General features: G+C 39.7%; 6 protein-coding genes across 6 annotated transcripts; 3 read left to right on the forward strand and 3 right to left on the reverse strand.

Annotated features, from left to right (window-relative positions):
- Positions 1-1694: 1694 nt before the first annotated feature.
- Positions 1695-2084, forward strand: GCK72_017338 (uncharacterized protein; the record flags this gene model as incomplete). Its single annotated transcript, XM_053732035.1, has 1 exon — positions 1695-2084. One exon carries the CDS (start codon positions 1695-1697, stop codon positions 2082-2084), a length of 390 nt encoding a protein of 129 aa, XP_053580948.1.
- A 511-nt stretch (positions 2085-2595) lies between these two features.
- On the reverse strand, positions 2596-3669 carry GCK72_017339 (uncharacterized protein; the record flags this gene model as incomplete). The annotated part of the gene is made up of 3 exons (XM_053732036.1): positions 2596-2867; positions 2915-3578; positions 3628-3669. The coding sequence occupies 3 exons, from the start codon at positions 3667-3669 to the stop codon at positions 2596-2598; spliced, it is 978 nt and encodes a 325-aa protein (XP_053580949.1).
- A 1517-nt stretch (positions 3670-5186) lies between these two features.
- Positions 5187-5673, reverse strand: GCK72_017340 (uncharacterized protein; the record flags this gene model as incomplete). Its single annotated transcript, XM_053732037.1, has 2 exons — positions 5187-5491; positions 5550-5673. 2 exons carry the CDS (start codon positions 5671-5673, stop codon positions 5187-5189), a joined length of 429 nt encoding a protein of 142 aa, XP_053580950.1.
- GCK72_017341 (uncharacterized protein) lies at positions 5211-5645 on the forward strand (the record flags this gene model as incomplete). Its single annotated transcript, XM_003090311.2, has 2 exons — positions 5211-5459; positions 5511-5645. The coding sequence occupies 2 exons, from the start codon at positions 5211-5213 to the stop codon at positions 5643-5645; spliced, it is 384 nt and encodes a 127-aa protein (XP_003090359.2).
- Positions 5674-6404: 731 nt separating the features above from the next.
- Positions 6405-12047, reverse strand: GCK72_017342 (uncharacterized protein; the record flags this gene model as incomplete). The annotated part of the gene is made up of 8 exons (XM_003090312.2): positions 6405-6496; positions 6546-6660; positions 6713-6847; positions 7575-7882; positions 7929-8165; positions 9909-10122; positions 10761-11273; positions 11970-12047. 8 exons carry the CDS (start codon positions 12045-12047, stop codon positions 6405-6407), a joined length of 1692 nt encoding a protein of 563 aa, XP_003090360.2.
- A 6489-nt stretch (positions 12048-18536) lies between these two features.
- Positions 18537-21555, forward strand: GCK72_017343 (uncharacterized protein; the record flags this gene model as incomplete). The annotated part of the gene is made up of 9 exons (XM_053732038.1): positions 18537-18689; positions 19799-19879; positions 19925-20063; positions 20109-20455; positions 20505-20645; positions 20690-20772; positions 20823-20959; positions 21013-21331; positions 21381-21555. 9 exons carry the CDS (start codon positions 18537-18539, stop codon positions 21553-21555), a joined length of 1575 nt encoding a protein of 524 aa, XP_053580951.1.
- Positions 21556-21905: the final 350 nt, after the last annotated feature.

Genomic DNA, 21905 nt, shown 5'->3' on the forward strand with positions numbered 1-21905 from the left:
GGCTATCGTACTGTCAATATACATCATTTTAGCTGCTTGGCATTGCTCCGATTCAATAATTTCATAGATTTCTCTGCCTGTTTGATTGCTGAGTGTGATCTCTTCGAGTTCTCCGGGAATCATGAAGTGTAAATCAATTTTTGATGAATCGTAACCATTTGGATAGAAGACCTTCTTAACGTGAAGTTTCCGATTCGATTCGTCCAGTTCTTCTATCAATTTCTTCCAATTGTCATCTTCATAAATCGTCAATTCTTCCAATCGGAGTTTTGGGAGCTTCAGCACACTCATCACGAAAGAAATTGGATCCCGATTGAAACCAGGGTGGAATATGTTATTTCTATTTTGTTCAAAATTGCCCATCCAATAAAGTTCCGGTCTTGACGTCTGACAGACTCTCCAATTATTCCCTTTGCAATAGAAAATCTTAGTGACTTTTGGATCCCAGTTATCGACTTGAAATCGAATATCCTTGCACACAATACGGAGTTGCAATCTGAAAAATTAGTTTGATGAAAAATAAACTCCAAATTTTATTTTGCTTGTTTACCTGTCTAAGATCTCCAAGTTTTCACCAATTTTCTTGAAAATTTCCAATGGCAAATCGGTGAGCGAGCGGGTTTTTGGATCAAAACTGAAAATGACAAATTGTGAATATTCTATATACTCTATGAGCGAACCTTTTATCATAATTCAAATCAAAATCTCCTCGAGCGAATCTTGAGAACCAGAATTCGAATTCCGGATAGTCAATGAAGTTCGCTCCCAGTACTGTACACAATTCTTTGTGAGCTTCGAAACTCAATTTTCTCCATAGTTCCGGATTTGTCGCAATTTGTGCTTGTACTTTTTCGAATTCTTCGAGAACACGTTTACGAATAGCCAATGGATTTCTCCCGGTGACTTCGGCCATTTTTACTGAAAAAAGGCGAAGTGGTTTGCTGTAATGTTTCGAAATGAACGAAAATCCTTTAAAACTAATCGATGCATTTAAGGTAAAGTCAGAAAGAAACACGTGGTTGAAGAGTTCAAAAAATGATGGCAATGTTTACGCGTAAAACGCGTAGTTCATTGTCCGCATTGCGTACTTTGAAAACCACCGTAGTCAGTCAAAAATAATTTGTTTTGTGAAAAAAGTCTTCACATTATAGGAATTTCAACGTTTTTAACGTATTTTTTAGTTGAAAAAGAAAACAAAAACAGAATTTATAACAAAAACAACAACAAAAAAGAGCAAATTGACAGTGGTTTAACAGATAAATTGAATTACAAACAATAGAGGGAATTATTGTTTTCTTTCGAGGCGAACGACCTCCTCTCGATAGTCGACTTTTTCTCGATATTCGAGTTCGTAGAATTTATTTTTTCCAGGAATTGGGTAACGACGAAGCGAGGGGATGTCCGGAACCATAGCCTCTGGTTCAATAAAAATATTTCATGATTTGGCAAGGATTATCGCGAACATCATACGGTCCGAGCATATAGAGAACACACTTTTGTACTTTACCATATTCCATGATATGCTTGTATTTACACACGAGGGGGCATTTGCAATAAATTCAAGATTTTGAAATCCGACATGTTTTGTACGTGACCTCTAGTCGCAGAACACCACAGGTCGAATGAACACGTTTTATCCCGATGGTTTTTTCTTTGTCCATTTTCATTTAATTTCCAAACGTTTTCACAAAAAAATGGAAGACAATGATGATCAGGAGCGTTCAGTTCTGTATTGTTGTATCTTGTGCCCAAAGTCATACAAACATGCGAAGTCGATTCGGAGACACATGACGGACGACCATCGGACAGAAAAGGGTGCGACTTACCGGATAGTCACATCAAATGAGTCTCGAGAAGTTGTAAGTCACGGAAATAGATCACACATTACAAAGTTCAACTTTTTCCATCAGGGTAATGGTAGTTATGCGTGCGATCATTGTGACCTAAAATTCACAAAAATGGAATTCTGGACAGAGCATTTAAAAACATCTCATGAATACATTTATCCTGAAGATATTGAAGAAAGGAACTTTGATGATAAGGATCAGTTTGAAGTTTTGAGTGACGAAAGTAAGGAGTATTAGACATTAGACAATGCATGTAGTTTTTCCGGTATGGTTATCCGATTTACAAAAGCTGTCTTCGACATCTTTGGTTATTCGACACTCTTATTCACGGGCTGATGGTTGTCATGTCACTGTATTGCGTTGCCATCGGGAAGGGTCGTATTTATCACAAGCTATCACTCGGATTCCCACAGTATCGAAAAAAGATGTTGATAGGTGTCCCCTCGTGTGTAGATACATGCGCGTGTCGCAGTTGCGAAACATACGTGAGTTGCGAATTGTCGCGGAGCCGAAATCGCATCTAACGTTCGATGAATAGTTTTTGAACTACCAAATGCTTCATTTTCAAAGTGCTTTCAGAACTAATATCTGAAAACTTTGTGTTCTTGAACCCGACTGGCTTTTCAGAATACCCATTCCAGTAGATAGTGGATTCCAAGTTCTGCTAACTTTATAGAATCGGAATACTTAATCAAGATGAGCTAGACTAATTTATTATCGGAATACGAGAATAAAAATCGAGTTCGAGTCACTTCTTCTGGTGCTTTGCTTTGATTGCATCAACCATTTGCTTCTGCACTTTGTACTTGTTAGTGTTCCTCTTCACTCTTCCAATTTTGTTCCTCATCTTTTCCAGTTCTTTTTCTGCCTTCTTCACACTTTCGGCACAAAACGCTTCAGTCTTTCCAACCAGCTGTGCATATCCATCTTCGTACTTGTAAATCGGACGCTCTCCGACCCAATGGTTCAGAGGAGGAAGTCGGTTGCGCTTTGGACGATTCTTGGCAATTGATTCCGAATCTGAAAGAACACAATTGAGACCAACGTAGCTAGAATTGCTTGCTCACCCGACAGAGCATTTGCCTCGTCGTCTTCATCGTCTTCGTCATGCTTCTTCGTCTTCTTCGCCTCCTCGTCCGTCTCCTCGACTGCGTCATCGACCGGCGCCTCGACTGCGTCATCGACCGGCGCCTCGACTGCGTCATCGACCGGCGCCTCGACTGCGTCCTCGTCTGGCTCGTTCGCCTCCTCATCTGGCTCGTTCGCCTCCTCATCCGGCTCGTTCGCCTCCTCATCTGGCTCGTTCGCCTCCCCATCTGGCTCGTTCGCCTCCTCATCTGGCTCGTTCGCCTCCTCATCTGGCTCGTTCGCCTCCTCATCTGGCTCGTTCGCCTCCTCATCTGGCTCGTTCGCCTCCTCATCCGGCTCCTTCGTCTCCTCATCCGGCTCCTTCGTCTCCTCATCCGGCTCCTTCGTCTCCTCATCCGGCTCCTTCGTCTCCTCATCCGGCTCCTTGATTGCGTCCTCGACTGCATCCTCGAAATCGGCATCAGGATCCGAGAAATCAATTGGTACAAAATCATCGGGTTGTATCTCTCCGATTGGTCCCACTTGTTCTTCGGAATCCTTTTCCGATCTTCCAGATAAGTCGCCGCTGGTAAGGTTCTTGTACGTCTCAAACTCAGAGATGTCCCCTCCAGCTGCCCACAATGCAGCATATCCAGGATATCGCTGCAAATTAATTAATTAATCATCATCGACATTGCTTTTCGAAACTCACTCGACCAGGGACAATGTTACTTCTTGGTTTTCCTGCAGCCATTGATGAAAATAGTAGTTGAAATTTGTTAATTCTAGTTATTTCCGTTTCCTTATATGCAGCGAATCGGGGGCGATCGTTATCTTGAGGCCAGCACAATCAGAGGTCAGGGACACGTAATTAGTTGATGAGAGTGAGTATTTACTACGAAAGACAGAAGGCCACGTATTGAGTTTATTGCCAAATCATTTTCATTTCTTATATTTTGTTTAAATATTTGTGAATCTAATAGAGTTATTAGTCTGGTTATTCAAGGTCGTGAGTTAATGGATAGTTAATTACAGGACACTAGAGAAGGAGGCACGAGAAGAGCTCTGTAACGTCTCCCAAAATGATGTAATGTGCACAATAACTTCATGGAAAAATGTTAAAAGTAAAATTTCATGAATTCCGGGAAAAAAATGACAAGAGATATCACAATAGAATAGCGAATTTATATAATTGAATTTTTTTCTGAATCGATTGGCTGCTTTTTTTTCAGAAGTTTCATGTCTTTGGCTGCAAAAACGAGAAGAATTGCTCAGTTTTCAGTGTTCCTATGTCAATTTTCGAAACAGTTTAAAGAGTTAGCTGTGTTGCGGTTGCGTCGCGGTTCTTCGTGGCAATTTTTTAGTTGTTTTTACAGCATCACAACATAAGAAAGCACTGATATTCTCATAGAGGAATTGTTTCTTTTTTCAAAATAAAAATACTTATGACGGCTTTCTGAATACAAATTTCATCAATTTTCACCGCTTAATGCCTATTTTCCCTCGAAAAAGACATTTCTGAAACCTGAAAACAATTGTTGCAACAAGGCCCGAATCGATGGATTACAACTTCACTCCCGTAAAAATCCTCAATGTTATACACGTTTTCAAGAAAAACAATAGAAAACAATGGTTTTTGGGTTTGATATAGCTAAAAATAAAGTTTTTCTGTGTGAAAAATATCAAATTGTTGTCACTTACAAAAATTATTGCTCTTCAATATTACACATAATACATTTCTCCCTTATCCCTCTGAATCTGATGATCGCCAAGTGAAGTAGAGCCAGTAGGAAACACAGAACTTCAGAAAATTCGAAGAAACTTTCATCATTAGATAATATGCTAAACATCACTCTAAATGCTACAATTCCCGTTCTCCTGACTCAAAAGGAGCAAGAGTAATTCAGTAAGGTCGTGTAGTCCTCTCGGACAAGACTCTCGCCAAAAAACAGAAAAAATATGAATCAGTTCAGATATTCGACTCAATTGACACAAGCAGAGTTAGGGGGCTGATGAGAAAGCACGCATTGTCTCCAGCCTAAAAAAAAGTATTTAAAAAATTCACGTGAACTCAAAATGACTCCAAAGACACGACAGTCTTCTTCTAATCACAAATCAAAAAACTCGCGTAAAAACTATTATTCTACTAACCTTTGACCTTATCTCCCACATTTAATCTAGAGCAGATCAAGAACAGAGATAAGACTTCCGTATAAAAGAAGCTCGTCTCCAGTGGAATCTTCACTTCAGAGTTTTCCCATAAACTCCCCGTCAAAACCCCTGAACACCAACGCCATGGCTCAATCCGTCCCACCAGGAGACATCCAGACCCAACCAAACGCCAAGATCGTCTTCAATGCCCCATACGACGACAAGCACACCTACCACATCAAGGTGATCAACTCGTCGGCTCGCCGTATTGGATACGGAATCAAGACGACCAATATGAAGAGACTCGGAGTTGATCCACCATGTGGAGTCCTCGACCCAAAGGAAGCTGTTCTCTTGGCTGTGTCTTGCGATGCCTTTGCCTTCGGACAGGAGGTAAGTGCTCCCGACTCTTGGAATGCCAACCCCTAAACTCCCATTTTCCAGGATACCAACAATGACCGTATCACTATCGAGTGGACCAACACCCCAGATGGAGCCGCCAAGCAGTTCCGTCGTGAATGGTTCCAAGGAGACGGTATGGTTCGTCGCAAGAACTTGCCAATTGAATACAATCCATAAATGGCACCAGCACCCACAGAGATCGCATCCTCTCGTCCGACATGAAATTGATATTATTGAGTTCTGATGTGTTTTTGATTTGACTACATAGCAGTTTACATGATATACAGACTACACGTGTTCCTGGAAGACACGGGGTGACACGTAGCGCTTCTGATTCTACAGTATACCATTTGTTTTCTTCCGAACAAGTCTTCCTGAAAAGATTTCCACGGCTACACCTCATTTCCTCCCGTATCGCTCCGATTCCATGTTATAATACAGACATGGCTCAGTGGTCAAACGACCAATAAACCGACTGAAAATGTTTGTCCTGCTTTGTTGTTCGAAATTTTACGTCCTTTTACTCTCTTTCCTTAGCAACGGGAATCTGGAAGTTCAAAAATTTCAGGTTTTTACAGAAAGATGTTCCGAAAACAATGCTTTAAGTAAACAGCATTGATATCAAGAACCTCGACTACAGTTTCAGAATATAATTTTTTGAAAATGTCAAAAATTTTTGAAAACGAGATTTTTTGAAAATGTCAAAATAGACAATAGAAAACAATGGATTTTTGGTCTGATATATTTTTAAAAGTAGTGTTTTTCTGTGTGGAAAATATCAAATTTTTGTCACTTCCGGTCAGAACTTTTCTAAAAATGAAATCTCGAAAAATACGTTCATATTTATTTTGTTCAATTGTTCTTCTATCATAAAGACAAATTGGAAAAAATACAAAAATTATTGCTCTTCAATAATACACATAACACATTTCTCCCTTATCCCTCTGAAGCAGATGATCGCCAAGTGAAGTAGAGCCAGTAGGAAACACAGAATATTGTGAAGACAGTAGGAAACAGCCAGCGGCTATCTGCAAATAAATATATATGTATATCATGAAAATAACAAAAACAACAAACATTCATCAATCTTGACTGCTATCCGTTCGTTCTTCTCCGAACACCTCGCACACGGCTTGTTCGTGTCGAATTTGGTGAAGAGACGACCCGGCACTGGGGTGACTGACATCAACGCCTGCGAATTATTTATTCGGAAATTAGGATAAACAAATATAAATAGAGCCTACCGATGATTCACTAAGGCACGCGGAGATTCCGTGAGTCAGCGAGAATTGTTGCGATTTTTTATTTCGATTCAAGTCAGATCCCTCTGTATTGTTCGTGGTTGCAGCCTTGTTGTTATTGACTATGGATTTTCGAGCCTGAATTTTTCGAAAGTTAATTTAAGGAAGACCTTATGGAGGGCGGGTTTGATAGTTTACAATTGGACAATGGTGAACTTTGGGATCTTTGGGATCTAGTAGGGTGTCAGGAATCACGGTTGACAACTTTTGTCTTCCACATCTTCGAAAATAGATACCGTTCATGGAAGAATGTTAACAAACTGTCCTCTAAGCAGGCCGTGTACAAAAAAGTGGTCGACTTCGAAAAAGAAGATCTGGTTTCGCGCTGCAATCTCAAAATTTTTTTTCCTAAAAATAATGATTCTTGACACCCTGGTAAGATTCCAAAGTTAACCATTTTCACTGAAAAAGACCAAACTCGCCCAAAACTCAAAACAGCTAGTAGAGTAGAAAATATACTAAAATGTACATCCCCACAAGTGCAATGCATAAGACGTAATCTGGGTCAAATCAGAAATTTTGGGAAAGACTGGAATTCCAGCCGAGCAATACTCCTGAATCCTCCCGTAGTGTATCCTATGCATGGCACTTGTCGATATCTACAGTTTGATATATTTTTCTTCTCACAATTTCGATTATGAACAGAGTTATGAACAGGACCGTATTGCTCTTTTCTCACGTTTTAGGTTCCGCCCCCAGAACAGGAGCAGGTGTAAAATCCGGACTTGAAAAAAAACTTGCTAGGTTTTAGGGGTGGAGCCTAATTTCAGATCAGCGTTCCAAGTCCCTTCCATATCTGACCCACCTTCTCCTCCCGCTTGCACTCCTGAACCCTCTCCTCATAAAACAGACTTCGATGCGAACAATTCGTCGTCCGTTTCGTCATATAATACGACACAAACGAGTACTCCAACAACACCAAAAAAATCAACGCCTGCGAGAAAGTCAACCAAATATCGAGAGCCTTGATATAGGAGACTTGCGGTAAATCCTGACGGGCTCCGTTGCTCATCGTCGTCAAAGTGAGTAATGAGGTGATGGTTAGAGAGATACGGGCGGGACTCGCACGCGGATCCAACCAGAATGACATCCATGATATTGACACGAGCATTCCTAGAATATCTCTCTGTTTTTTGTTGGATTTTTTCAAAAGAGATACCTGTAGGAATATAGGTTTGAATAATATGAAATAAGACTAGCCGCTTCATAACTATAAATCCCTGAATACAACTCCATCGAGCCTCTCCACGGAACATCGGGTACGGTCCTGCGCATTTGATGAATCGTTTGTTGGTGATTTGCATATCGTTTAGTTTGATGTCCGGGTTGAATCCGATGGGAAAGTTTGGCGGATCGTCTCGCCAAGTCAAGTTGACGATTTGCTCGATGTAGGCAACTGGAAGATTATTTTTTTTAATAAGGTTTAGAACGTCTCGAAACCAAAAAATTTGTATCGACGAGATCTATGACTGTGGTCTACACAGGTCGTTCGCGAGTAGACGCGTTACGGATGCGAATCTTGTGCGGAGTCTTTATGGATCCGTAACGACGCTTCTCGCGATAGGTCGTTCGCGCGCGACTCGTATTTCTCATTCGCACACGGACCGTTTATGGATGTCCAACTTTTCTATCGACTGTGCGCGCACTGCTCGGATACGAGATCGCGTGAGGATGGTTTACGACGTCCTACTGAGCGACTCTGATTGCTCTCGCAAACGGATCGTATATGGATGATTGGACTAACTTTTTCTTTCGCGGCCAGCTCAAATTTTGTTTTTATTTCGAATATTTTTTCCTATTTTTTCTCAAATTTCTTCGATTTATTTACTTTTTCATGGTTTTTCAGGCTGATAAAATTACTGGAGACCAATTCGAACAAAATGGACAACAATTGTGTTGAGGTTTGTCTATCGGCGACCTATAAATACAGTATATGACTTCTATTTTTCAGAATCTTGTCGGATATACAAATCAAGGAATAAGGAGCCGCAAATTCAACATTTTTCGATAAGTGATGCAGAAACCATCTACTTTTGAGCAGTTTTTCGGTAAGTGAGCGATTTATTTCTAGATAAAAATGAGAAAAATATATATTTTCAGAGCTTCAAGTGCGGCGGCGCGGAAAAGGACGGAGGCAACTCCAATAGAATTTCGGCTTCAAAAATCGACAGAATTATGGATATCGGCACAAAACCTACACAAATCGACAAAAAATGAGGAATATTTAAATAAAATTTCTATTCGTTTTTTGTTGATTTTTCTATGTTTCTTTAATTTTTAATTGTAATTTTTAATTGTTTTAATGTTTTTTCTGAAATAAATGAGTCATTATTTTGCTTTTTTTGCTTAAAAAAAGGAAAAATGGAAAGGGGGGGGAGCATGGAGAGCAACCAGAAATGAACGGATCGCGTACGGACCATATACGGACGTTCGCAAATAGGTCGGTTACGGATCCATAACGAGTCTCGTTTTCGGTACCGATATGGACCGTGCGCGATCGTCCGAAGCATCCGTAACGGATCGTTTGCGAACGACCTGTGTACTCTGGTACAGGTCACTGGGATTGAAGAAGTGAGTGTATGTGAGGATGCTGACTCAAAATTTAAAGAAAGACTGATGCCGTATTTTTAAATTTTAGTTTATGTTACTTCAGAAAATTCTAAGAAACTTTTATCATTGGAGAATATGGTAAACATCGCTCTAAAGGCTACAATTCCCGTTCTCCTGATCCAAAAGGAGCTTTGGTGGAAGAGTAATTCGGCGAGGCCGTGTAGTCCTCTCGGACAAGATTTTCGCCAGAGAACAGAAAAAATATGAATCAGTTCATATATTCGACTCAATTGGGACAAGCAGGTTTAGGGGGCTGAAGAGAACTCTAGTTTTGGGGCGGAGCCTAATTAAACACCAATTATCACTTCTTTCATTTTAATTCGGAAAATATAAATACCAAGGTGAAAATCTCCACGAGTTCCATGACTGTGTCATATCACATGCGACCCTTTATTATATGAAGCAGTTGAGTAGGTCACAATCATAGAACTTCTACATTTTCGTATATTTTTCAACTCCCAATTCTGATTTTGGAGCAAGTTGCAAGCCTACACACTAGAAAACCCTAAAAAACAACAATAAAACCTACAACTCTGAATGGTCAACGGACACTCCTGATAGTCCAGTGGGAATAGTTTCAAGTCCATCATACACGAGAGTGTTACGTCGAGACGCATCGTTTTGAAGATGAGCCCGTCCGGATAGACAATGACCATCAGGTTTGGAGTGGTCACTTCTTGGAGATAGGCGTATTTGGAGTTGACGAAGTAGAGGTCCGGGTACCACATTCGTTCGGCGATTAGCTGGAAAGGTGAGTTATTGAATTATAACCTGCTTAAAGGCGCATGGAATTTTTTCAGAGTGATTTTCTGTATAGCCATTTCTACGAGCTACGAGCCGTGATACTCAAATGGGTTACTGTAGGAATACGGTATTTTGCAGTAACCTTGATTATAAATATAACTACAGGAGTTACGAAACAAACCAACGTTTGACTTTTAGTGGAAGAACTGCCTGTTTTTGAATATGCACCACACAGTTTTAAAATGGTCAGAAGATTTAATAATAATTGCTAAACTTTGAAGGCGTGTATCTCAACAACTAATCTAGTCAGAAAAAAGTTGTCAACTACAAAAATACAGCACTAATCTAGATCTCTATTTTTGTAGTTGATTATTTCTTGATAACTTATTACGCAATAAAGATACAAGCGTTCAAAGAGAAGTCATCAGAACTGTCAATAGACAGAGCGCAGAGAAAGCAGACACTCTCGTTTGCCTGCGTCTCTACCCCACAGGTTTTGAAAGACCCATATCTTAAAATTGTGAATAGCTATTACTAAAATCGTGAAAAAACCGTCAACTACAAAAATAAATATGCTGATTTAAAAATTTAAAATTCCAAAATTTCTGGTTTTAACTGACTACAGTAGGCCACTCACCTTACTAGTCACCAATATCGGATGTGTACAATTATGTGCCAACCGCCTATCAAACCATCCCATCGCCAAATACATATCCACCTCGAAATCCATAGATTGTGCCTTGAAAGACGACATCGACTCAATGTACACCGCCACGTGTACATCCGTTCGTTTCCCTTGCGACTGTCCCGGTGCCATGAACATATTATACCCGTCTTCGACTACCCCGTTCCCAATCACTTTTAATAGACGGTCGCCTGATTCCGACCATATCAGCTCGCCCGTTTGTCCACCCGACTTGTGTGGTTCACACAAGTCATGAATCACATAATCCGAATCGTACCACAGATTCTTCAGCATGTACTCCTCATCGCGGACGGCTTCTCGAACCTTCTGCTCGAAACTATGAGTATAGTATTTGAGTTGATCATTGACCTCTCCCGTGTCTGTAAAGTGAGAGTACTGGTCGAAATTCTCAGACTTTCGGTTCCGTTGCTGCTGGCGGCGAGTGTTGTCAGTGGTTTGGATTTTCTGGAAGAACAAGTTTAAAAATGAGGCGCAGAGAAATCAGACACTCTAGCTTCTATGCGTCTCTCCCTCTCTCTTCATCGCGCCCTGTTGGAGGCGCCCATCTTTGAAGACGTGTATCTCAAGATTGGAAGAAGCTATCAAAAAGTTGTCAACTACAAAAATGTTGTAAAAGTCTTGGTCTACAGGTTTGTAATTGATTAGTTTTTGAAAAAATGTCTCGATTTTGAGATATGAGGGTTTGAAGGTGCAAAGCGATCTCGTTTGCGATCACGCTCTCTGATTTCAATCTCAAATCGCGCATTAATCTCGAATTTTATCAAAACATTTTTTTTGCAGGAGAACAAAAGTAATAATCTACAAAACCCAATAAAACAACAAAAATGTTGACTTTTCTACCGTCACTGGGAGATACTTTGATCAAACTTTGAAAACGTGCAAAAACTTCATAATCTGTTTTAATTTAAAGAAATTTATAAAAATGTGTAGATCAAAACTAGCTCTTCACTTTTGTAGTTGACAGTTTTTGAATACCTCTTTTAACTTTTGAGATATTACGAACATCGCGCACCCTATTCATTTCCAGAGACCGAAATTCGAACCTTCATACCTCAAAAACTAAAAGAGCTATCAAAAAATGATCAACTACAAAAATGATTAGCTAGTTTCGATCTTCAAAACTCCCAAAAACAAACTCACCCTGATATTCAACTGTTCGAACGTCAGCTGCACATTGATAATGACGATAAATAGAGTCGCAAATGGGACGTGGCGCATCGATGATTCACATCAGGGATGCTTCAACTATGGGGGTCAAGTGGAAATGGGGGCTGAAAATAAAGGAAAATAAACAAATCACATTCAGAGGGGGATATTGGAAGAAGGGGGGGGGCGGAGGGAGACAGGAGTAGATGCCTAAAAGATACTAAACGATGTCCTCTCTCTCTCTTATTTCTTTTTCTTTTCTTCCAGGAGCCAAGGAGAAAAAAAGGAAGAAGACGTAAGCAGAGACGACGAAGATGTAGTAGAAATTGGAAAATGGATGGGGTGTGTAATGAATCGAGAAGAAAAAGAAGAAGGAGGAACCGAATTGGAGAATCGCCCCGAGCAAATATTCCTTTTCCTTCTTCCCCTGATTCTGAATCCCCAAAGAAATTCATAACCCTTCTCCCCCTGTCGTTTTTTTCTATGTCACGACATCATCTTCATAACGATAATCGGGTTAGGCACCGGAAGGAAGTGTGTGCTCCCACTCAAGAAGATGTTGTGAAAACAAGAAAAGAAGAGAACACTCATGGGAATGTTATCAGAAGAGGACGCAAAGAGTTGCCGACGATAAATTACTGAATGCAACCAGAGGAGAGAAATCGCAGATTATTGAGATGTGAGGGAGGGATAAACAAGGGGAGAAAATGTCATTAGTCAAAACATTTTTCAAAAGTTTGATTGTTTTCCGATGAAAAATGCCTACTTTGTTTGCTGATTGCTTTTCGATAGCTATTGAGATATATTAGGTCGGCACTGTCCCTACTACTGCGCTCTACCGAACTGCCCTTGAAAAATGTATATTTTTCTCTGAATCTCTCAATTTCGCACACAATTCTCTTTGGTTTCGGTAGAGCGTGGTTGTAAGAAGCTTGTCTTGTTCATAGTTGAGATGTCAAATAGCTGAAGGAAAAGACGCAGAGAGCGCAGAGAAGTTAGACAGTCTGACTTCTCTGCTTCTCTCCTAAATCTCTCAGTTTAAGGCTTCTGCCTTCGAAGCTTCATAACTCAAAAACCCTGTGTTTTTACTAAAAAACTATCCACTACAAAAACAAAGATCAAGTTTAGAGCTATATTTTTGTAATTGACAACTTTTTGATAGCTCCTAACGATTTTGAGATATGCGTATTGAAAGTCAGAGAACTGAAACAGAGGAAGGGAGAGACTGCAGAGAGGCTAGAGTGTCTGATTTCTCTGCGCTCTCCACTTCATCTTATAAAACAACTTTTATTATGTTTTATCAAATCCACAACAGCAAACTGTAAGGGTTTCTAGATAGAGAGACAAGAGACGTAGAGAAGTCAGACACTCTAGCTTCTCTGCGCCCTATATGTCTTCTCTCACGCCTACAAAGCAGGTAACTTTAAACGCCGATAGCTCCAAGCAAGGAGAGTTATCAAAAAGTTGTCAATCAGGTATCTATGAATATGCGTACTTCAACAACTGAAGAAGTTTATTACATGTTTTCTACTATAAAAATAAAACTTTTGGTCTATTCCATTCAAAAAAAAAATCAAAGACTTTCCACTAAAACGGCTCATACCGAAGAGTGCATGGAAGCCTGAAGAACTCAAGTTCAAAAATTCTATGCAAATTCTTTTCTTCTTTTCCTTTCTTTTCAGAAAAAGAACCAAGAATATTTATGCATGGCGTGGCATACACTTCTGAATCCTGACTAATTTTTAATGACGTGGCGGCGTCGTGAATAAAAGGAAAAACCAAAGAGAAAAGAGAAGAATCGAGACAAGAGAGAAGAATGAAGTAGATGTCAAATACAGAGAAATGAATGAAAAGAATTGAAGAGAGGAGAAAGGAGAAGCGGCTGAAAATATTATTTCTGAATTGTTTATTTGGGGGGACACTAGGACCATCTGGAAGTGGGTGACTGCTTAGAGATTGGGGGGACGGAATAAAAATGAAATATAAAATAAACTTCTCAGATCCGCCGGGGGATAAACAAAGGAAACCAAACAGAAACGAGAAAAAGTATAAATGAAAGTGGACAGGGGGGGGGGACAGGAACAGGAACCATCCGGAAAAACGTCATTATCTTCCTTTTTGGAGAGGGTCCCCGTAGTAGAGAGAAGCGGAAGCTCGGCGAGCAAGTTTTGGCGGAACTTCTTCTGGAGTTGTTTCTCACGGAGGATGTATTCATAACTTTGGAGAGAGAGAGAAGGAGATAAGTGTGTGCACTTTCAGAAGGTCGGTAGGTATGAGAGTGATGAAGAGTTGGAAAGTGCGCTCTACCGGCATAATAATAATAACACTAGTTAAAAGTACTATTTACAAGGAAGTATGGCGGGAGATCTGACGAGTTTTCTAGCAAAATAAGGATCTGTTTTTAACCAAATGGACTACAAAAAAGCTACATTTTTCAGATTTGTTAAACCAGCAGATTGGTTAACAGGGAAATTTTTTTCAAACTTCAAAACCAAGGTATTTACTCAAAAATCGACAGAAAAGCCAGGGAAAACTTTTAAAATCGGTCAAGTTTGGCATTTCATTTCAAAGTCAGAAAATGTCTCAATATTTAAATCTTGAATGAATCATGTAGATCAAATCTAGATCTTCATTTTTGTAGTTGACAACTTTTTGCTAGCTCCTCTCGCCTTCGAGTTATTCGCCTTCAAAGTTAGGTAGTAACAACTGAGAGAGCACAGAGGAGTCAGAGCGTCTCGTTTCTCTGCGTCTCTCACTATCTCCTGGTTTAGTCCGGAAAGTTCAAACGCGCATAACCTAGAAAAGCTATCAAAAAGTTGTCAACTACAAAATTGAAATTCAAGAAATTTTCTACCCAAAAAATATAAACTTGAAAATCTGGAGCAGTCCATGACACCAGAAAATGCTCGCAAACTTTTATTGAAATAGCCAGTAAAAAAGCTTGATTTCTGAATGTAGAACGTGGAAAATCAAAAAAATAACATCATTTTTCAGACAAGATCAAATTATAAAAGTTTTGGTCATCTAATCCAAATCGGATGTGCTCATTAGAAAAAAAGGAGGTTTTATGAAAATTGACACTTTTGACCTTTTTAGACAGGGATCAACTTTTTGCTCTAGGTTCGAAAATTACATACTTGCAACGGGCCGGGCCATGACAAGAATTTTCACGGCCCATCCCGAAGAACCGGCTTAAAAAATTTGAACTTAATTTTGAACGAAAATTTGAAACTTTTTGATTTTTTTTCCAAAAATGTTGAATTTTTAACTATACTTCAGAATTCAATTAAAAGATAGTAAAAACAATTGAATTTTTGATGTAAAATTTTAAAAAAATCAAAACATTTGGTAGAAATCAATAGGTACCTTTTTTGAAGCCGGAAAAAAAGCCTTGAAAACCAGGCCGAAAATTTGGTTTCCTTCAAAAGTCGTCAAATGGCAAAGATCCTGGAAGCTCATATGGATCCAGAAATCAATCACTATGCCCTTATAAAAGAGGTCCTACTTCATTACCAAAAACTGTCTCCAAAAACTTTTTTGGTTCCGCCTGTCTCCCCTCCAACCGCCCTCTTCCCCCCTCAATTTGGTTCTGTTATTCTATTATCTTCAGCAAACGAAAAAACGGGGAGAAAGACCACATGAGAGAAATGAAGTTTCGAAGTTTTACAAAACGAAGACTAAGCGGCTGTCTCAATTCAATTCCGCCTAGGTGTATTGGCTGTGCCTCAATGAGTCGCTCCCTCGAGAGAGGGGGGAGGGATGAGGTATGTTGTATGTATGTTTAGCGCCAGTAGTAACAGAAGCCGCCAGAGAAATAAAAGAGGAATACACTACTCAATGATAGCCGGGACCAGGGGGGGATGAGCATCTTGTTTATGATGTGGTAACGACCTAAACGACCTCCCGCGCGCTCAACTAACTCTGGGGGTCCAAGAATCCGGGATTCATGTCAAGCCGAACCCCTCCCCCTAATTATCAGAGCGTTTCAAATGCTTTAATGAGGTGTCCGAATCCCGCCAAAAAACGAATCAAATAAAGTGGACCCTTCCCCCAATTTGGGGGGAAGGGTCCAAAGCACTAAAGTCAATGCCATAAAATGAATGCTAATTTAGAATTTAGCGTCCCCGCCTGCCAGCCTCGGCGTGAATTATTCAGAAACTTTTTTTCGCGGGACGACGAGGAGTTGGATAAGTGGTTTTGGTGTAGTGAAAAAAGTTCTGAGCTCTCTGCAGAGCAATACGGATTGAAAGGAGCCGACAGGAAACCCGTGGTGACAGACAGGGAACGTGAAGGAAAAATAGAAATTAAAAGAGAGAGATGGATAACATGGAATTATGAATCAGATTGTAGACACCACCAGGCTAAATGCGCAATTTCAGATTTCTTCGAGGAAAAATTGACAAAACAAGATTTGAGATCCAGTGAACATTTTCTTCCAACCAGTTGAGTCAGAACCTGCTATTATGAAAAACGCCGCAATTTACTCCTATTCCGGTTCCTTCCATGTTCTGATCCGAGTAGTTACAATACCATTCAAAAGCTTATCAACTTTTGGCTGTTTTCCCTGAAACAGGCTAATTTCAGTGCATATTAGCGAAATTTTGGAGCTTTTTATTTTGACAACCTGTAACTTTCAAGAGAGTGCCGCTACAAAAAAATGGTCAACTAAAAAAAATATTTTCTATTTTTGCTCTGTTCAGACCATACAAAATAAAGTTTATCGGACATTCAGGTGACACCGAAATATACTGTCAAAGTTGGTCATTTTCCACTAAAAACAGGGAAAGTTGATTACCTTTTGAGCGGTACTGTAGCTGAGAATCCGAAACCATTCTGGATGCAGTTTTATGGATTTATCGAGTTGCAGTCAAAACAATTTCAAAGATATCAAAATAGTTAGTTCGTATTGCTTGCAGCGAAAGAAAACGACATCCGATATTTTCAATGTTTTTTTTTCTGTTGTGATAGGGATAAAAACAAAAAACTATCAGATTTCGGTCCCTCACTTTTTACCACAAAACAACATTTAAATTCGTGTTAACACGGAACTTCCTTGAAACTTGAAACAACGCAGTCGAATCCTGCAAAAAAAGTGGAAGACGTTTGAAATGATGACCGTTCTGAGAAGAAGAATCCCCATCGACTACATCGTTACCATGCATTGAAGATTGGTTGAAGAGTTGGGGTTATGATGTCCCTTTGGCTCTTTTTGGAGAGACTTCCTGAATCAAAACAGTTTTATATGAGGGACTATTTTTGAGAATTGGACAATTATTCGGATGCAGATTTCATAATCGTAGAATCAAAAATTAACACATGTAATTGTTTGATGATACAAAGCTCGTATAGTAGCTTTTCAATTTGTTTTTTTTTTTCAAAGAACGTATTAGATATGTATATAATTCTAAGATTGGTCTTTCAGAACTTCTAATTCGTACCAGATTCGATTGGGGCCGCTCTAATACGGGCACAGTTGATCAGGGGTAGTAACACCAGATTTCTATTGGAAAAAGTGATTCTTTTTCGTCATATAGATAAAACCTAATGTTGATAACGTGTACAGAGAACGATCAGACCAAATGAAATATCAAACATTTACATAGAATCGGACGTTTGTAAAAGTCCTATGGTTTCTCTGCGCCATCTCACTCTTTAGAGTTTTGATCTTATCTCGATAAGTAGATTATGTAGCATAAATTTATCAATTTTAAAGATGTGGTAAGCCTTTATTTTTGTGGCCTACAATTTTTTTTTGAAACTTGTCTACTTTTCAAGATACAGCACTTTAAACCAACTGACTGAATCTTCAAGTGAAAAACGGCACAGAGAAGTCAGACACTCCTTAGTTAGCTGGCTCACCATGGGCCCATCTTTAGGCATATCCGAATGGCTGCCAGTTACAAAGGGAGAGGAACATAAATTTGATCTACCCTAAACCCCAACACATATTGCGGCTGCTTAAAGTTCTAATTTCAAGTTTTCATCATAGAAAATCTTCCCCAGACAACGGGACGTTCGTATCTCTTATTACACTTTCCTAAGTGCTGTAAAATTATGATAAACATTGTCTAGACAATTTTTTTTTCAATTATTACTTTTTTCAAACGAACGAAACAGTTTGACACCTATCCCATCCTTATCTTCGTTTCTCCTCCAAACCCATTTCCGATCAGCAGAAAACAACAGTTACCCTACTAATAGTTCATGATCACAGACAACAATCTCTTGATTGCCTCAAGTCAGAAAAGACACGACAAATTCACGTGGACAAGATAGTATCAACACCCTCTTGTCATGGAAATCAACCTCGTTTTCTGATTTTTCCGCCCCCCCCCCCCCACGTTTCAAATGGCTCACGTACTTTTTAAAAACAAACATGATAGTAACTCGAATTGTGATTTCTCCACTCTGACTCACATCATTATTCCTCCCCCAATTGTTGTATAAATGTCACAAACTACAAAAAAAAACTGTAGTTAACAGAAGTCAACACATTAGCCAGCAGACCATATATATAAAGGGGTGTGAACGTCTGGAGAGATACGTTTTCTGGCGGAGAAAATGAAATTAATCGCAGTTTTGTTCGTTGGTCTTCTGATTCTTCCCTCGACATCTGCGTTCAACTATCTAGTGGTTTCCCCACAATTCGGACACAGTCATTCAACGTTTATGGGAAAAGTGGCGGACTCTTTGTCGGATGCTGGACATAATGTGGTGAGCTTGTAGAAATCTGTAAAATGTGGAATTTCAGATTTTCAGAGTTAAACTCAGATAAATTGAGGTTAGGCAAACAACACTTGGTACCGTTTCAAAATATTTTTTAGTCGAAAACTTCTTTTCTTTGTAACCGTCGTTAACGAGACTCCGTCAGTTGCTTATATCATTCGACAGCTGAAAAGTAGCTGATTATAATGATATACCCTTGTTTAAGAATGGTCCTCTACGAGAAACAAAGGTTCAAAGTTCGTCGTTAGAACCACTGGTACTTTGTCCCAACTCGGCCAATTTCTAAATTTTTATGCCGAGTTTGTAGCAGAGTTGCATGGAATTCCGACTCCCGACTTCCGACTTCCGGGTAATTTTTCCATTCCGACTTCCGACTTCCGGGCAATTTTTCCATTCCGACTTCCGACTTCCGACTTCCGGATAAGAAAATTCACTTCCGACTTCCGACTTCCGGATAAGAAAATTCACTTCCGACTTCCGACTTCCGGATAAGGAATTTTACTTCCGACTTCCGTCATTCTATAACTGTGGAATTTTCGAAAAGTGCATTTCGCAAAAATGCATGGAAAATTTGTCTAAAAGGACAGAAAATAGGCTTTTCTTCAGCCAAAAACTAGTTTTCCACTGATTTTCGCGAATTTTATGATTTTTCTCTTGGAGTTTTTGAAAGTTTGAGAAAAATCGAATTCCGACTTCCGACTTCCGGGCGTTTTTCACTTCCGACTTCCGAGTTCCGAGTTCCGGATAAGGAAATTCACTTCCGACTTCCGACTTCCGACATCCAGATAATGAAAATCGCTTCCGACTTCCGACTTCCGACTTCCGGATAAGGAAATTCACTTCCGACTTCCGACTTCCGGATAAGAAAATTTCACTTCCATGCAACTCTGGTTTGTAGAACAAATATCATTCTCCTTTTTCACAGGGGACAGACTTCTGGTAGCTTGTCTAGATTATGAGATATATGCCTTGTAAGATAGGAAGTCACAGAGAAGCTAGACAGTCTAACTTCTCTGCGTCTCTCATACTCTGTAGAACTGACGTTGTGATACTAATAATAAATTAAGAGATATGCTTACCAACTCCCCTTTTTCCAGACCATTCTCAATATCCTCATTGCCTCAAAGTTCCGTGGCAGACCATACACCAAGTCAACAAAAGACATCGTGTATATGGAGGTAAGCTAACTGGAATCGCTGCCACTACCCAATTTATATTTCCAGACAACAGAAGAACTCGACCAAATCTCGAGTCTAATGGAGTCTGGTGACTTCTCAAGATACTGGACAGAAGAGGGAAGTATGCTGGAAACGATTCCAAGTTATCAGGGATTCATGAAGATTTTTGAGAAAGTTTATGCGAGTACGTTATCCTCTGTGATTTCTAGGCATTGCTGATAACTTTCAGATGTAAAACGGCAAACGGATGTGCTGGATGAACTAAAAGAGTCAAGACCAAAGTATGATGTCATTCTATTTGAATCCTTTATGTTCATGGCGAAAGCAATTCAAGAATATCTCGAAATTCCAGTCTTCATTCCAGTCACTTCGGTGACTCATGATGGAAGACTAGCAGAGCTGTGCGGAGAACCTGCCAGTCCGAGCTATCTGTCAGGATACTTCACTAACTTTGGGAATATTATGAACTTCCAAGAGAGGCTAACAAACACAATCTCCTATTTCCTGGGGAAGATAATTCTTGAGTATCCGAAATGGAAAACGTTGCATGACCCTACAAAGCGGCTGGAGTTGGAGGTAAGTTTGTTATCCTGATAACATACGAAACATCTGAAGTAAATTTCAGTCTGTCTACCATCAGGCTCCGTATGTATTCGTCAACTCGAACCCTTACATAGACTACCCCCGTCCAATGCTTGCAAAAACGATTCAAGTCGGAGGGCTTACGGTAGATGTGAAGAAGTTGAGGAGTGAGAAGCTTGATGAGGTATAGCAAACTGTTTGACTCATTTATTCCCAATTTGTTTGCAGAAATGGAACAAAATTCTTGAAGCTAGGCCCCATTCCATCCTTGTCTCTTTTGGATCTATGTTCAAGTCGATTTACATGCCAGAGTCTTATAAGTGAGTCATCCAAAACCCATCTCTCTGATAGTGAATTTCAGACAAAACTTTGTCAAAGTCATGAAATCGTTCAAAAATGTCACATTCATCTGGAAATACGAGTCGGAGGAAACCGGTTTCTCGCAGGGTGCAGAGAACATTGTGTTCAATAAATGGATTCCGCAGACCGCCTTACTCGGTTAGTCATGACCTACAACTGGAAAAATGAATAAATTTTTGAATACATTCCAGCCGACTCCCGACTCTCCGCGTTTTTGACTCATGGAGGTCTTGGAAGTGTGAACGAATTGAGTTACCTAGGAAAACCTGCAATTCTTTGTCCGTTGTTCGCTGATCAGCTCCGAAATGCAAAAATGTTGGCGAGACATAACGGAGCCATTGAGATATCTAAATTTGACTTGGCGGATTATAAGGCTTTACAATCTGCAATTCATAGAATTCTTTTTGATAAATCTATCACTGAGAACGCCTTGAATCTGGCGAAAAGGCTGGAAAATCAACCGATGAAGCCGAAAGAGTTGTTAGTGAGGCATGCTGAATTTGCAGCAGAGTAAGTTTCACTGGCAGTCTCTTCTTCTAAATCAGTTTTATTTTTCAAGATTTGGTGAGCAACCTGGACTTGACTGCAACATTCGAAATATGACTTTCATCGAGTTCTACTTGTTAGATGTTTTCGGATTCTTGGCATCTATTGTGTTATTGGTACTTCTAGTGATATACTTTGCAGCCAAGAAAATAACTGGCATGTTGGTGAAGAAATTGAAGCGGGATTAATTAAACGTGATTGTAACCGATAATTCTTGTATGTAAATATTTTGTTTTTTTCTGAAGTAATAAACTATGAAATCATTGACCAGCGCCAATCGTACACATTAAAATACACTCTGCGTGTTGTAGTCTGTGACTGTACTTTGTTTCTGATGTAAGACAATAATTCAATTAGTCTTCTCGCTGGCCAACAAGAACTGGAATAGCAAAGCGTTGTTTTGTAACATGAGAACTTGAGAACAAGACCAATGGATCGAATACTCAGTATCCGCGATTCAGAAAGAGCGGGATCAGATATATCGGTGTGCAAGAACTTAGTTTCCATGAAATTACTCAACCAGCTAAATTCAGATTTC

The sequence above is a fragment of the Caenorhabditis remanei genome, chromosome V (genome assembly GCF_010183535.1).
Source record: "Caenorhabditis remanei strain PX506 chromosome V, whole genome shotgun sequence".
NCBI classification, from domain to species: domain Eukaryota; kingdom Metazoa; phylum Nematoda; class Chromadorea; order Rhabditida; family Rhabditidae; genus Caenorhabditis; species Caenorhabditis remanei.